Source organism: Sturnus vulgaris, chromosome 6 (genome assembly GCF_052056855.1).
Source record: "Sturnus vulgaris isolate bStuVul1 chromosome 6, bStuVul1.hap1, whole genome shotgun sequence".
Lineage (NCBI taxonomy): Eukaryota > Metazoa > Chordata > Aves > Passeriformes > Sturnidae > Sturnus > Sturnus vulgaris.
Genome location: NC_142248.1, coordinates 21,729,858 through 21,747,442, shown reverse-complemented (window position 1 = coordinate 21,747,442; position 17,585 = coordinate 21,729,858). Strand labels below are relative to the sequence as shown.

At 36.2% G+C, this 17,585-nt stretch overlaps 1 protein-coding gene across 8 annotated transcripts in view; it reads right to left on the bottom strand.

Moving 5' to 3' along the window:
- The window catches only part of NUBPL (NUBP iron-sulfur cluster assembly factor, mitochondrial), a 78,790-nt gene that overhangs the window by 16,688 nt on the left and 44,517 nt on the right, over positions 1–17,585 (bottom strand). For all 8 annotated transcript variants that reach the window (XM_088167268.1, XM_088167261.1, XM_088167262.1 and 5 more), the window contains 2 exons: positions 11,962–12,055; positions 1,114–1,199 (listed from right to left, as the gene is read on the bottom strand). In XM_088167268.1, the coding sequence (XP_088023394.1) occupies positions 1,114–1,199; positions 11,962–12,055 (180 nt within the window). The remainder of the gene's footprint in view (positions 1–1,113; positions 1,200–11,961; positions 12,056–17,585) is intronic.

Here is a 17,585-nt window from a genome sequence, read left to right as displayed (position 1 = left end):
TAAATTGAAGAAAATAATTTTACATCATTTGAGCAAACCCAAACATAAAATCAAAACAAAATGTTCTGTATGTTATTCTTTTTTTCCTTCTGGCAGCAAATTATAAATGTTACAATACTTCAATTTTATAAATGTTACAATACTTCCATTTTGATGCAAATATGCTTAAAGAACAGTTAGTAATAAGGAATTCATCGAAGTATTTCTTTTATTATACCACCCTGTAAGTTAAAAAAAGGGAAAGCATTCACATCAACTTTCTGTTGCAATTTTTTAATTAGGAAAACACTCGGTATTAAAGAAACTTTCTTTCTTAAGGAAGAATAAAAGTAACCTTCACACCGGTAAGCAAGAAAACTTTTTTTTTCCTTATAGTTTACGATAAGGAAGCATTTCAAATCATATTCTTCCATTGACTGCCCATTTCAAAGTGAAGATGAATCTCTACATAAACATATTCCTAGAGCATTACATTCAGTTACTTAGCAACTTGCAGCACCCAGAGAAAATATCAAGTCAAGTATGTTATCCTGTTTAATATTTTCTCCTAATTGTGGATATTCTTACATTTCTCAAACAAATAAGCTAAGACATAAGCTATAAACCTCATGAAAAACATTGATTAGACAGCCTTCTACTTGTCATGATAGTTACAGAGCCCTTCAAACAGCAAAGTAACTAGATATACGCATATTTCCACAAAAATTTGAGTTTGCTTCTTAAAAAATACCAATAAATGATTTTTCTACATTTCATGAAATTTTAAGCCCCAACACAGACAGTGCTGAAGATGAAATGTAATGAGGACACACAGTATAACTAAAAGGCATGCATTACTTCTTAAGATACTCTGTTCAGCAACCTGATCCATTCCACATGATAAAACAAACAGACTTTAAAAAAAATATTTATTATTATGACCTCAGCCTGAGATGAAATCTCTTCTGTTTAACCAAATTCTTGGTATAGATATAAAATGGATTCTAAGCCTTTTAACAAATAATTTGTTAAGTTCAAGTGACTTCTGAATGTTCATCTATTGCTGCATATGGAAATTTTTTTTACATTTTGGAAAAAGAAAAATCTACTGATATTTGTCATGTAGAGACTTACAGGTACATGGACTTTTCTAAACATTTCAGCTCCTTTGCGTGCATCCAATAAAGCCACATCTTGTGGAGTGGAGACAATCACAGCTCCTGGGAAAAGAAAACATGAAATCCCATTAAAATGCGTATTATTAATTATTCTGCTAAATATTTAGCACATTCTACTAAATTCAAAGTAGTCACATATTTATATGCTTTTAAGGAAGAAAACTATGCCAGCTTTTTTTATTATACAATGATCAAAATGACTGAGATATGATAAGAAGTGATAAAAATATTTTCGATACTTTCACCATAACTTTTCCTATATAGAAACCATTAATACTTTGTAAATGAGAAAAATTACCTAGTATCATACAACCAGCCACATGCTAACAGTGCAGAGGTGGTACTCTGGGAATATCTACACAGTAACAATCCCATGCCATAATTATATTCGAAAGCTTTTAATTTAACAGTAAGTCTTGTTCTAAAAACAGGAGGTAGCTGCTTGTAATCACTGTTGTTTTCCAGACCTGCTACACTTTCTTGAACCATGTCACACTAGACACCAATGCATTTGTATGAATAATACCACATAGGAAGAGGCCAGCTGATGCACGCTTGCACTAGGTTTGAATAAAGCGCTGCTCGCTGTTCAGACATGGCTCCGGGTTACCTGGTAATTAGTACTCCTGAGAGTTATTAAGCATACAAAACTGCCAGAGCTCCTTGTCAAAGGTAGATTCTAAAGTAAAGTAAGCCTACAGGTTACTATCCCATTCTGTTATTACTTCTTGATTAATACAGCATGAAAAACCAATACAGACATCAGAATATTCCACATCACTTCACAAAGAGCATCTTTTTCCAAATGCTCAGGGGTTTCAAATGTTATTTCCTCAAAACTTGCAACCAAAAACTGTTCACACTTGTCCCGATTTTATAAAAATGTAATGTACAAGGGAGCATTACCGGTCAATTGATTAGTTTTGGTTTCACATTGACTATCTAGTATCAAAAGTCTCTGTTACAAAAAGATTTCTGCAGAATCACATTATGCCAACCACATACAAGAAATTTATGTCGAACTTCACACTAATCACAACAGAGAATTCTAGATGCTTGGGACAGTTTCCTTGGGCCTGAAGTTCCCAATCCTGTAGATTTCCAGAGGCACACAACCCTGGCATCACTGGCAGGGACCAGAGCAGCAGAAGCCCTGGCATTCTGAGAGCACTCCTGGCTCTGGCAGCACTGGGACAGGGAGCCCTGCCCCTTTCACCATCCTCCTCCTGCCAGGTGGGATCTTGCCTGCTGACAGCCAGCCGTTTCCAAACACCGCCTGACAGCGTGCTTGAATGTTTTCAGCCAGCATTCTTAACCTCTAATTTGTGAAAGAAAAATACAATCTGGCACCTCACTCCTGAAAAGCTGCCAATCTGTGCCTTACACAGTATTATACACAAGTCCAAAAACTGAACGGCACATGTAATGTACCAAGCAAATGCAATTCCCCTATTTGCTAAAATTGGCAGCCAAATAATTTGCTGGTATTCCCAAACCAACCTGTCTCCAATGGCACCACAAAGAATAACGTGTAAGCCTTTCAGTTACACTGAAATCACCTCAGCTCCTCATTTCACCAAACGCAGGGCTGCTTTAAAAGTAGCACTGAAATGTAGGGTCAATTCCACAAAATGAATGCACCCTTCCCTAAATGCACAAGCCACAAGTAAATAATTTAGACTTATTGCCCTTGAGTTTTTTGCATATTTGTAAAACAAAAATCTTTCAATACTTGAAAAAAATGCTTATTACTGCTTTCTTTCCAAGCAAAATTGGAAATATGTGCCTTGTGTGTATACACACCTTTATTCACACTCTTCTCTGAAGATGCTGGCTCAGCATTCCTTGGATCTTCACATAGAACCTAATATGCAGTAAACAAGACTGAAGTCTACATTTTCTGGTTCATTATTAATTGCTTTAAGAATCTTATAACTGGCATGGCATGAAGGACAGACTATGCACAACAAAAACACCCACTAGAACCACAAGCAGCTTAACAGAGAGGGTTTTTTTACTAACAAATTCTCATCCAACGGGCAAGAAGCAAAAATGCCAAAAAGACCAAATGGCACATTAGAGTTTGAGCTGCCATAAGCACCAACTGTCTGTACAAAAAATCTCTGGTTCCTGAAATACATGAGTTAAAATTAAGCTTGTAGACAATTTCCATGGCTTCTTCCACAGAATGAAAGCCAACATGCTAAAGAAGCTGCTGTTGAGGGTGTAATAGTTGTTTCTTTCCTATTTTCCTTTCTAGTCTGAGCTAGTTATAGGCAAAATTTATTCACAGTCAGCTTGTACTGACTTAAACCAACACCCTATAAAACAAGTGTCTTCCCTCTTTCTTTGGTACATCTGCTAGTCCAACAAACCCAACCTGAAGTTCAAGATTTCAAATTATTTGCAGCATTATTTCCTTTACTAGCAACCAAATATGGCAAAAGGGACTTTTCACGGTGTTCCCCTCCCTGAATAAGTTTGCATATGTTTAATTCAGAAAATGATTCAAATGATAAGCAAGAAAGAACACAGCCTACACTTTCCTTGGTATCTTGACTCTACACAGTTAACGGGAATATCAAACAGTAAAGAGTTATTTTCATAAATAAAGTAACAAAACTTGATGGAATTCATGTACACAGTATGTCTCTTGAAGCAATACGTGCAATGTTTACACAAGTGTCTGAATGAGACAAATTGAGACTGACAAATTGAACGGAGAAGCTGCAGAAACCATAAAGCTATCACATCGCACATTGAAACATACTAAAAATTCTGTGTTTGCAGTTGTGTGCAGAAAAATAGTTTCTGTGCCTTGAGCATACTAAGGATATCTAAGTAGAGCACATTTATTTTTAACTGACATATCTACTTACTCATGCTTTCCATTTTTTAAAAATTTCAATGTATTTTCTTTGACAAAAAGCTGATGCATGTTCACCGAATCATGCAAAATCTGTGAATGGGTCAGGTTGGAAGGCACCACTGCAGGTCACCCAGTCCAGTCTCCCTGATGTTATTAAGGATTCTGTCCAGATGACTTTTGAGTATCTTCAGTGATGGAGACTCCAAAACCTCTCTGGGCAGCCTGTTCCACTGTTAAATCACTGGCACATTAAAGAAGTTCCTAATTATGTTCAGGTGGAATTTCCTGTACATCAGTTTCTGATCACTGCCTCTCTTACTACTGCTCATTACCAGCAAGAAGAGCCCAGATCCTTCTTGACACCCTCCCTTCAGATATCTATATACATTGATAAGAACCCCTCTCAGTCTTCTCCAGGCTAAACAGCCCCTAGACCCTCCTAAGTGACATGCTGCCATCCCCTATTCTTTGCCCTTTGCTGGTCTGCCTACAAGAGCTCCACGACTCTTTTGTTACTGCAGGATCAGAACTGGACTCAGCACTCCAGGTGAGATTTTATCAGTAAAAACTATGTTAACTGTATTTTTAATCCTTAGGATGCATTATACAGAGAGACAGAACTAACAATACCTTGTAACACTGATGTTTGCCTTTCTATTTCAACCCCAGGTCCTCAATCCTCAATAAAAGAAAAATGTGCCTATACAGCACTCTGGTACCATTCTGGTGGACTGGTGCCCAGGAAATTGCATGCAATGAAACAGCCTATAATTTCTGTGTATAGAAAATATCACCCATATTCACTGCATCATTAAGGCTTGCATTTGATGCTTGGAGTTAGAAAGCATAAGGTGAAACTCACCAAACCTTAGCTATGGTCAATTTGCACCCAAGAAAAAACATAGAGATCTAAAAAGCATCTGATCAGCAGCAAGATAGGTCTACCTTAAGGTGAAAAGGATGCCCCCAATATATTCTTTTTCCCCTCCACTGTCTTCTCAGACAGATTTCAGAATCAAGCTATGTGTCTCTCATTCAAGACATATGATTAAGGGTCCCACCACACACTTATTACTTATAGAACATTTCTTATATCAGCCTCTTAGCAAACAGTGCCACCTCAAAAGGTGTGAAGTATCACTGACCAGGAGACTGACAAACAGAGCTCTGCAGAATAAAGACACATAACAACCATATCTGCTAACTGACAGGCACTGAACACTCTCAGCAAGGAACCACACTGAGGCCTCAGTACAGCTGTAGATGGCCCAATGTGACCACACTCATGCACTTCTTGTAGTTTTTGTTACCTTTTCCACTGCATTAAATTCAAACTTTTAGGTGATGTCTTCCAGTCACAAATAGCCTGGTCAGCCTGACTGTTCTCTACTGTGGATCTCTTCAGAGCCCCTCTGACCTTCTGTTAACTTTGTCCCTTCACAGATAAAATTTGCCTGCAATTACAGATAAATCTTTGCACTTGAAGACGAAGTAAAAAAGTCTTGCAAGAACAAAGGCTTGTTTTTGCTGTAATTTCAATTGGCAATGATTAGAGACTAACATTAGAAAATGGTTCATCTTCTTGGATAAACCTTGTAAAGAAGTTCCTTCAGCTTTTATATGCGGCATCTCATTACAAACAGCAACTTTAAAGAATCACGAGTGTGATTTTGCATTACAGGATCCTCACTTCAACCTCATAATAAAGCTCAGCACTGTCCCAAAGGCTGCATCCCACCTCCAGCCTGCTTGCTACCTTCTTCTGGGAGGAGCCCTGGAACAACTGCTCAGATGGGGGATGTTTCCAACAGCCACACTTCCTCTTCTGCCCAAGAACTAGTAAGAGATCAGGGCACTACCAACTCACCCATGTGAAGAGAGAATAGAAATCTTAGAGCAATATTCTTCCTGCTGCTCAGTGGAACTGTCAGTGAAACAACTGAGCAGAGGAGTATCACATGCTGGATAAAACTGTCACCCTAAAGTTAAATTGCTCTCATCTATACTGATCAGTAGGTATTATAACATCCATTTCATACCAGATCACATGGGGAAATAATATGGTGGATTGACAGCTCTCACTGTGGTAAAATGTTTGGCTTTGGTCATGGCACACTGAACACATATGTCACACTAATGCAATTTACAATGAATTATTTATTTAGTGAAGTAAAAACACTGAAAACATTCAAAATAACATCTGTGAACAAGCACTATCTGCAAAGTACAGGCCTAAAACAAAAAGCTCATCCCTCACAGACACTGCCACTTTGCACTCTTTCTTGACTATCTGAATTAGCATTTTTCTGCTCAACTCCATTCCACCTCCTGCTTTCAAGGGCATTTGTCAATCATGTCTAGATTATTATGAGAATTGTACTAGGCAAGAGCGAAGTCCACATAGTCTCTCTGACAAATGAAAATTAGGGGTTTTTTTAAGTGAGAGGTTCTAATTCAAAGAGGAGAACTGGGTAAAACAGTAATTCTACTGCAGGAAAAAAAAAGACAACAGTGAAATTACTTCAAAATCAGCTCCCCAAACCATTCTGTTGTTTACTTTTTCCCCCTGGAGGCAGGGATGGTAAGAAGCAGATTTGAACATTTACTTTTTTCAGAAGGAATAGCTAGAGGAAAAAACACAATACTATTATTCAAATTAGTTTCTCTCACCTTGAGTAATCGTCAGTTGAACACTAGGCTAGTTTGTTCTTCCTATTCAGAATCGGTCTAAAATCCAACAAGGCAATTGCAGTTAATCTAGTACTTAGCATACACTTAGCCACTGTTGCCAGACCTTAGAGAGCCCAGTTTGCAAAGCCTCCATTCTTCACAATTTTTTCCTGAATATCTGGAAACTATTTTTCAGAAACAATAAAATTTAAAGAACTTGCACTGAATACACTATCAATTCTGCTTCAACAGGCAATGTGTGTTAAATCAAACTCCCTGAGCCAAGAATTAAATTTAAATTTATATTGAAAGAGTGTGAGGTATTAATGTGTAAACTCATACTATATTTTCATCTCTAAATTAAGTTTACAGAGTCTACTGAGTCTGACAGTTCATAATGAAGCATCAGCAGTGTCCAAAGCTAAGATAACCCTGTCAATAATTTGCATTTGTCAATTACATTTATTTTGACAACAGAAGTAGACCAGACCAACATGCAAATTATATTTGGGTAAATACAAAGAACTGTTTTAAAATCCCACTGGTGCGACTCAGGGTTTTTTTCTGGTTTTCAATCTCTCTTAAACCCATTTTCCTTTCCTGCAGCTATCTAAAATATCAAAATACAGCATGAAATGAAGAGTAAATCTACATCAAAATCTGATATTAAAAGTATTTGCCATTCAGAACTAAATCAAGTAAAATTTACTATTATTTACTATTTACAAATGGCTCCCATAAAACAGCTTTAAAAATTTACTGCAGAAACTGATTAGGTACCTTCACCATAGGAGAAGAAAGCAAGCTCAGAAACTGAGAAAAATACAGAAAATTGTATATTACCATTAAATCGAAAGAAAAGATCAGATGCCTTGCATCTGTGGTGTGCACCAAAGTAAGAGATGTGCAAAAAGGACTAAACAAACACACAAAGAGCAATGACAGAATACAGATATACTTCTTAAACTGTATGCTACACATAATTTGTACTGCAGCACTGGGCTTTTTTTGATCATTTCTCTTCAGAAAGACTAGAGAACAACACCATACCTACTCAGCTTTCAATTTCAGATAACTTAAAAAGTCACCCTTATACAAGTCATAATTCTTATCCATGCTAAATCATGCACAGTTTTATAAAACATCAACAGTATTTTTTTAGAGCTGATTTTAAATTCTCCATTTACTTTTTTTAATGTTCATTCCTGAAGTGACCGTCTATTCATCACCTGGAATTCCCTGTTCTTGTGTATTACTGAGCCAAGATGTGTATGTTCTTGTATATATTGAGCCAAGATCTGGTTCTGTTCAGTCCCACACCCTGCTATAAAATAGTTGTGTACAAGGCTACACCCTGGTCTGTGTGACACTGCCACAAATGAGTCAATAATTTGGTTTGCAAGTTTGGTGTGTCACATGACACAATTTTAAAATGCCAAACGTCTTGAAGTTGGTGGCAACCCTTTACTTTTTCCTATTCAATGTACATTGAATAGAAATCAGATTTTTAATATTTAAGAAGTAGAGAGAAACATACTTTTTGGTTTTATTTTAAATAATATATCAGAACTACCAAAAGAAATCCTATTAGTTATAATTCTTTGAAAATTCATATTTGAACTAGCAAAAATTCCTTTAATAAATATTTCAGCCCTACCTACCTGAAAAAGGCATTCAGGAGATAATTAAGACATACATATTGTTGAAAAATGCAAACATTCATAAAAAATACACCACTTATGGGATAAGGCAATTAAAAAATGTGAGGAACTCTGTGTTATGTTGATTTTAAATTTGAGAGGTGACAAAAGTAATTTCCTGTATAACTAGCAATGACAATGCTTCTGCTTTTATAGAACTTGAGAAACAAAATATTATTCACTTTGCTTATCTTGATTAACTGTCTTTTTCATTCCTATTAACAACCTTTTTAGAGCTTATTATTACAAAGATTATAATATGTTCTTTGTATGGGGAAAAAAGTTACTTTCAGAAGGTGGGAAAATTAAGAGCACTGAAATAAAATCTGAAGCCTTTTACCTTTTGGTCTCCTTTACAAACACAGTCAGTTGAATACTCATTATTGTAATTATTAAAAGATTGCTCAGTAAAATGTGAAATTATTTGTTAGTGTCAGTCAGCTTCCCACTGGGTGGATGTATACTTCCAATGGTTTTCACTGCTATGGCACCTCAATATCCAAAGAAAAAGGTGGTATGACAGACTTTAGCAAATGGAACAATTCCAGTACTAACCTGCAGCTGCGACAGGATCAGTCTCTAGAGCTGTCAAGCTGTCACACTTCACTGACACTGACTTCATTTAAACATTAATAAGGAGAGGGCAGCAGACAGCCCAATTTAATGGTCAGCCCCCACAATGCAGCTTCTCCACAAGGTAGAAGTGCTCCTGCAGGGCTCTGACACTGCCTCTTGAACAGAGATGCTCTTGCTGCTTCCCACACAGCCCTGGCACTCCAAAGGGAGACAATAATAGACTGTTCTCCTAGTCTTTAGGGAGACTAATTATCCATCTCCAATAATATTTATTAAATTTATGGCTCCTTTAGCTAAATGATCAAACAAACCCACAGAGTTAGATTTCTCAATTTAGCAACTAGGTAATGCAAAGGAATCACAAGCCTTATCTTTCATAATATCATTAGTTCACACTCTATCTTGATAGCAAACATCATCTGAAACCCTCTGTTTTTAAAATGTTTAAAAAACTGGAAAATATGCAAAGATGTTTCTAACTTTTCCAAGCATGCATGCTCAATATATGCTAAAGGACCCATTTCTGGAAATTTTGTTCATGCAAAAGATGGAACAGAAGAATAAAGTACAAGTAAGGAAGTAAGGAACTCAGTGCAAATTAAATAACAATGGACACAAACAAAGCCATTTTCTCCAGACTGACACTGGATGCCCATGCTGAAAGCAAACTTGCATCTGAAGAAAGCAGTTGTGTTTATGCAGCAATAGGTACCACATTTTCAAGCTATTGTAACATTCCTCATCTATGAGTTTGTTGAAGAATGACTACAACATGAGCAAAGATATAGATTATTAAAGAATAATATGCTAAATAGTAATAATTAAAAACTGTAAAGTAACTAAGACTAATAAAACTAAAAGTCACAGTAGTTTCCTTTTCCACCTTCTTTTAAAGAAGGAAAAGTACCCACACAAAACTGCTACTCCAGCCAAGGTTGTGTGAGGCTGACAGTCTCTTTAATGACTACTGGACTTATATGACAGATCTTGTTGTGTTGCTTCTACACCCATTAGGTACTCCTCTAGTCTCCTTTTGACTCAAAAAAGCCATAGGACCTGTGATACAAGAAAAGAAACCAGACTTGTAAAATTAAAACCCAATACCATTTCACATATCCTATCAGTGTCTCTCTTATGCTCAGATGTTGCAAAGCTACAGTTTTTCATGTCCCATCTGGGTAAAATCCCACCACAAACAAAACACATTTAGCAGTGTTCTTTCTCCCACTCACAGAAAATTCTTTAAGTGGCTGGCAATAATTTTGTAAATTTATTTAGAGGCAAAATAAAAATATTCTACACTGTCTATCCCAAAGAAACCACAGATTAATAATGAAGGAATCATAATGTAAATACTGTATCTCACATATGCATGAATGCAAATCAAAGAACAACTTTCATGCAAATTAGATAACGCACTTTAAATTTACTAAATTAAGATAAATACGTTGTCTCTGAGGAAAAATGGAGAAATTATTCCACTAATACCATGACTGCTCAAGGCATCTTCAAAGGATAAAGAAAGAACAAAAAAACCAGAAAGGGAACAGAGTTGCACAACACCAAATACTTTCTGTACCAAAGTGAAAGACAGAGTGCTTAGAAAATACAAATTGCAAAAGAAGATGGAGTCCCCAAACCAACAGAATTCTGCACACTGCTCCAAAGATATGATCATCAAGATCTGTAACATTCTCTTCTACACCCTTGAAAGGAGTTGAAGAAAATAAGAGCACGCTAAACAATGTGATGGACTCTTTATGAGGAGACAGAAAGCAGCTAAGGAGAAGAAGAAGAAAGAAGGATGAAGGAAGAAGGAGGAAGAAGGAAGAAGAAAAGAACAAGTTGTTTAAGCTGTAACACACAAAAATACATCCTTTCAGTGAGAGTGAAAAACAGCCACAATAAACAAGAGGAAACTCTTCCTAATTCACAAATTCATCGAGCCAGGGAATTATGTATCTTATCGCTCCTTGTCTGCTGTGTTTGTCTCCATCAAAAGCAGAATGCATTATTTTTTTTAAACTGCACAAGTCAACTTCAGCACGGTCAACAAAACCAACTAATGAGAAATACAAATGTAAAGTGATGCTATCACTCCTGATTTTATGAAGCTAGGATTCATGAAAAAATAAGTTGAACTGTACAACCATAGGAACAAAGTGATGCCATTTTAGAATTCAAATAGAAATCAGATATCAGCATAATTTAGAAGACATACAGGATTAAAGTAATTTCCATTGCCTCTCTGTCCCAGAGGACCCAGTGCACCACCATAACCACTCACAGTCCTGAAAGCAGTGCAGGGGTCTGTGGGGAAAGGGCACAACAATCCCCAGAAAATCAAGAGTCTAATGACCTTTTCTATGTTAAATCAGGACATTTAGGTGCGCTGTAGGAAACAGAAATTACCAATATCCATTGTGCTTTAAAAAGCCGCTAATAAAACCATAACTCTTTAACTGCATAATTTTACTGCCCTTATGTACATTATTCAATTAAATTCTACCTCACCAAAAACTTCTGTGCCAGAGTCATATTTCATCTCATTGCTTAAAACCCTGGGAGATAAAGGTCTTCCTGCTTTGCTACTGACACACACGACACATTCAATATTAGGTACTATATCTAAGAAAATGGGTATGAATCACTATTTTATTTTATTCTCTTTACTATGTATGTAGGTGTAGAGGAGGAAATTTTCTACCACAAAACTTAGCAGTTTTTGGCAAGACTGTCTTTCCTTCAGGAGTTAGAATTGACTTCTCCATCTTCTCAAAACTTAGCTTAAAAGAAAGTAACACAACTGTAATGCTCACGTTAAAGATCACCCATAATGTTTCCAACACACACAACTGACAAACAATTTCTTAGCAAGCTAGAAAGAAAAATGAAAGTAATTTTTGGCTGGTGTTATAAAATAAGATTTTTCTAAAGCTACAGAACTTAATTAACACACATCTCTGAAACTGTCAAACAATACACATACCTGAAATTGGAATATTCTGTGATACTGACAGCTGTACATCTCCAGTCCCAGGTGGCATGTCAATCACTAAATAGTCCAGTTGACCCCAGTCAACCTAGAAGACAATATAAACATATGTGGAGATTTACATGTTTTTATTTAGGGCACTTTGTGTTTTAGTGCTGTCCTTGTCTCTTGTAATGCAAACAAGTGAACCAAGGACATCTAAAAGAATAATACTGAAGTGCCCTCTTAGTCACACTTTTAGCACAGGATCAAGACATTATTTTCCTCAGACCCAATCTTTGCTGATCACTCAAAACTACAAGTGCAACTTTATCATTAATTTCATTGGCATAATTTTTATTTGATTATTTCCCTCCCAAAAATTATCAGTAGCTTAAGATGTTTTCTTTGCAGCTGCTTAATCATGAGTTAGAAGCAAATGGTTAGGTAAAACCCAGGCTAAAAGCTAGAGGTTTGTCAACAAATGTCACTTAGGAGTGATTTCCATTAATTTAAGACTACTTTCCTTCTCATCACCTGTTGAAATTGCATAGTTTATTTACTACATACATATTTAGCCTTTCTTTTTCTGTTTTGTTATGAAGTTAGAGCTATCAGTACTGGATTTTGTCCTAGGAAAAAGAGGTGTTGGGAGAAAAGAAAAATAAACAGAACATCCCAGATTTGTTAAATTAAAATCACCAGATATAATTATACAGAGTGACAACATTCTTAACATCCCAAAATTTTAAAAGTTTAATTGTTGTTAGACATCAAATGAGAGCACCCATTAAAGATATTAGACTCCATTATGAGAATACTGTGATTACTTACATTTTTTTGCTAGGACAGATTTTCCAGAAGAGACAAAAAACTCTCTAGAGCATGGTGCACCAAAATAAATGTTCTCCTAAGGAGACTACAAATGATCCTAGGCCTAATCTATATAATGGACAGCCTACCTATACTTTATCTAAGCATTTCCCAACAGATATAATGGAATTATAGGCTATGTTTCTGATTCACCCAGCATATACAAGATATAACTGTATGAGCTGCTTTAAAACAGGAAAATGCCAAACCAGAGCACTGTATTTTACACATTTCCTCAAGTGTTATTTTAGCAAAAACTAATCACTACTTTGCCAGTCCCTCTAGTTATTGTCATGGAATACTAGACCCTGTCAGGGCAACACTCATTCATGATTTTCCTTCAGTTCTTGTATGGATTATGATCTTCCAAGGAAGCACATCCCACATTGAAATCCAGATCTCTAACCCACTATGCCTTCCAGTGAGAAATGGAATTTTTCAAGGCAGACTAAGGAAAAAAGGAACATATCAGAGCATTATGAGAGAACAGAGATGGAAAAGGTTAGATGAAAATTTTAACTTTAGGTGTCTAAATTAAGGACTCTCAGGCACACCACCCTTTTCTCGTTTTCTATACAAAGGCTGCAGGAACACTAAAGCCTAAGACAGTCTAGCTAAACAGGAAATGCCTCTTATGATAACCACAGAAAATACTGCACTTTTTCACATTTGATATCGATCTCTGTCATCTATAATACCCACAGTTTGTTCAAAAAAATACATACATCTAGCAGACTTCTAAAATCAATTACCATTTATAATCAGATTGAAACTATATAACCCCAAAGAAAAACTACATATATGTGTAAAAATATACATACTGAAACAATCATGGGTAGAGAAGCTGTTCAATCTGGGAAAAAAAAGTCTGGATTTTACTTGGTTTTCTTAACTAAACTAACTTGCTTAGTTATTCACCAGATAAATGCCAGTGCTGATGAATGCCTCCTGGTCCAGTAAAAACTACTTTACTCACATGAAGGCAAGAACTCCAAATTTCTACTTTTCTTAATTAAAAATCAACCATTATTAAGGTGAAAAATTGAAATTATATAGATGTAGTAGTTTACAACATGAATAAACGCGTTCCTTGAAGATATGCCACTAAACACACAGATATTCTGTAAGTAACATGCATAAATCTCAATATGCAAATTCGGAATCTTTCATAATAATTGCACCATTTTGAAATGCTAGGTAGGTACAGGCAGTTTTAGTTTTCAAAAAGGATTAACGGATTAATTCAAAATACCTCCCCCCTCCCACATCTTCATATTCTGGCATCTTTTGTTAAATCCACATATATATATATAACACAATTCCAGTAATCATATTCTCCTTCCTTAAATGCTTCTACAAAGTAGAATGAATAAATGTTTTTTTTGCTTTCTGCCTTGAAGCAAGATGCAGTCTGGAAACACATCTATGAGTGGCATAGCACTACTATCATTCTAACACAGTTTCTAATCACTTTGTCTGCCAAAAACACTAGGTTCTTGGATACATTCTTGGGGAAAAAACATCAATATTAAGTAGTTTTCAGCCCTTTGATCCAGGAGCTCAAATTCAAGTCCTTTTAGGTATAGCACTGCCTTATGGAATAGTGCAAAACAATCCAAATCCCACCCTTATCAGAGGTACCCGGAATGAAAAATATTTTCTCTTCAAGCTAAAAGCTGTCTGGTTTTGCATATACTTGCAGACCCTAACTTTAAGCTAGCTCCTCCTATGAAACAGTGACTTTCTGGGCTTGACCTACAGCTTTTCTTTTCAGCCTTACCAAGTGTTTTGCTCCTCCAAACTCTTCAAGCACTATTCTCCTTCATCAGGTTCCATGTGATTGTCCAACATACCAAGCAACACACCAAGTACTTGTGCAACACTGCTGGAGGCAACCACAAACATCAGCAGCTCAAAGCTTCTCCTAGACATTCAGATTTATGGGGATACACAAAGTTTTGCTCAAGAAGATGCTTTCAAAATTTACCCCGTATTGCATTAAGGGAGAAAAGGTACAGAAATCAGAGGGCACCAGAGTTTTCTGCCTCAAGCTTCCTTAGTAAGCAACACCATAACATCTAACATGTACTTTCTGGATTGTCCTACAAATCATGATTTTTAATAAAGTTATAAACCTTTGAAAACTGAAGTTAATAAAGGAGTCCTAAGCACATGGTGAATCTCATGGTAAATCTCATTGCTAGGCAACAGGAAAAGTACTCCGTTAACACATAGTGTAATTAAATTATAACGCTTTATTTAATTTATAGCAGTGTAAACATCTTATTTCATGTATTTCCTTCAAATTCAGGGATAGAAAAGAAAAATAAACTACCTGCCTATCAAACTGAGTGTACTCTGTTTTAGTATTTACAAGTTTGAGCATAGAAAACTGGAGAAGCAACACCATTCCAGCAGCAGTGCAGAGGACATCTTGCCACTGTGTAGAGTAAAAGGAAGACAGGCTTTTGTCCCACAGGTTCAGAAAAAGCCATAGTAAAGATGCCAAGGTCCCTAAATACTGAATATATAAGAGAACTACCCTCTCTGAGCAATGCCACTGCTGGTGGTGCTGAACTGGTTAAAGTCAGGTGGCAAACTAGATTGGAAAACTATTCCTAATTAAAACTAACCTTGTTTTTTATTTTGAATGTAGTCAAGTAATTATCCTCAAAATTTCATTTTCCTTTTTTCATTAGTAATTCAGGGCAAGAAGGAAGAGCTGCACCAAAATGATATAGCTGTAATTTCTGGAAAGAACTGAGCTAGTCTGTTTGCCTAGTAGTGAGCAGTAGTGCCTAGACATACAGGTTTGCTCAGATTTGGGTTGGGGAACGCTGCATATAACTCCATTTCTCACTGTGGACTTCCTCTTATTTGCTTCTATTCTGCAAGGATTGGATGACATTCAGTTGCTCCTCCATTACCCTCCCACAGGAATACAATAGTATGAAAATCTTTTATTAAACACATAATTGAATGTAATTTGGATAATTTGTTAAAGAACTGTACACTTTATTTAATGGCAGAACAGATTCCAGGTCTGTTACTAAATTGCAACATAGTAGAAAGAGGGGAAAGACATTCTTAATTAAATTTAGAACTGGAACATAAAATCAGGAGTGGCTTTTAGAAGTCTACTATTGCCATTAATTCAACATTATTAAAATGGAACACATAACCAGACTGTGATATAAAACACTAATTTGAATGCAAATCCTGTTTATATGCAACAATTTACCAAATCAGGACCACTGTCCCAATGTTCTCAATGAGTTCCAAGAAGTGTGTCTGTATGCAAATGTGGTTTCACACAAGAAAATGAGCTCAGATTAACAGCACATTACTGTGAATGAGTTCCCTTTGCAAGCAATAGGCAGACAGGGCTACAAAAGCCTGCCTTGTAGCATCTGAAATCTGTCAGCACCTTTGCACGTACAGAGGTGTTAATGTCTTTGCCCCTCTAATGTATACAGTGTGTAAAACATTTCAAAGCATAGAAATGTAATTGCATTTTCCTTAAGCACAGCATTCATCTTTTTTTAAAAAGGTTTAACTTGACATATATTGTTAAGCAAAGTAATTAAGTGCCATGTGCTTCTGTGTATTTTCCCTCGCTCAGAAACCCCATGAATGCTTCTATGTAAATTACTTTAATCAATCATTCTGTTTATGTGACAATCCATAATCAAAATACCAGATATGCATTTTGAGTAGGGGTTCTAAACAGCAAGTTAAACTCAAGGTACAATACAGAGATATAGATGACATTTCTGCTGAGGAATGAAGCCTGAGCATCCTCTGCATGAGGCAGAAATTACAGAGCATTAGAACAGAAGAGGGATTGCTACTTATTACTTTGAAGTAATCCTCATGTTTGGTTGTTTAGTAAATAACAGAAGATATTATTTATTTGTTCTTATTAAGAGGAATACATGCAGAGTTACAATTATTATGCAGGTGCAGACTTGGCAGCAGCCAGCCAAACTCTGAACACCAGTATCAGAAAAAAAAGCTGCCTGCAGTGTGGCTTTTGCTGAAGTTCTATTCCTGCCAGATCCATCCTCCTCTCCCAACTACTTTGTGTGTATGTTAATGATTTAATACAGGCAAACAGCTGAACAAAGGTAAGAAATTGTGTTCCTAAATGAAGATTTATAAACCTACTCACGTGTACTTATGTGTTGAGATAAAACAAGCATTTAAAATAAAAACCATGCATTTTAAGACAAAATATACATTTTAAAATAATTCCTTGAAAATTTACTTACAAGATGCTGCTTAGACACACCCACAGACATTAGGAACAAATAAATAGTTTCCACAGTGTAAGTAAACAGATAATTTAAGAACAGTAAAATGAAACATGGCATTTTAATCTAATATTAAATGTACTTTCAGAAGTATTTGATAAAGAAAGGAGACATTCCCCAGATATAAAGCAAAGATTTTTTTTCATATACAGAAGATTTTTAGCACCCACAGAAACTTTCCCTTCAGTAATATCATAACAGGATATGCCACAGGGCTTAACACTGGACACTTTCTGAACAAACACAACTGCCCCTTAGACTTGTCCTCTGATGCTCAACCAATCTCAAAGCCTTGCAATGCAACACCATGAAAAAAGAGATGCACTGCAACAGTTCAAATTCCCTCTAAGGTTTTTATGGCAGTCTGCTCTGCCAAATTCAGAGAGAAACTGAGGTGAAGCATAAGAACAGTTTGCTACAAAGACATCCACAAGGAGAAGGAAATTCTCCTAG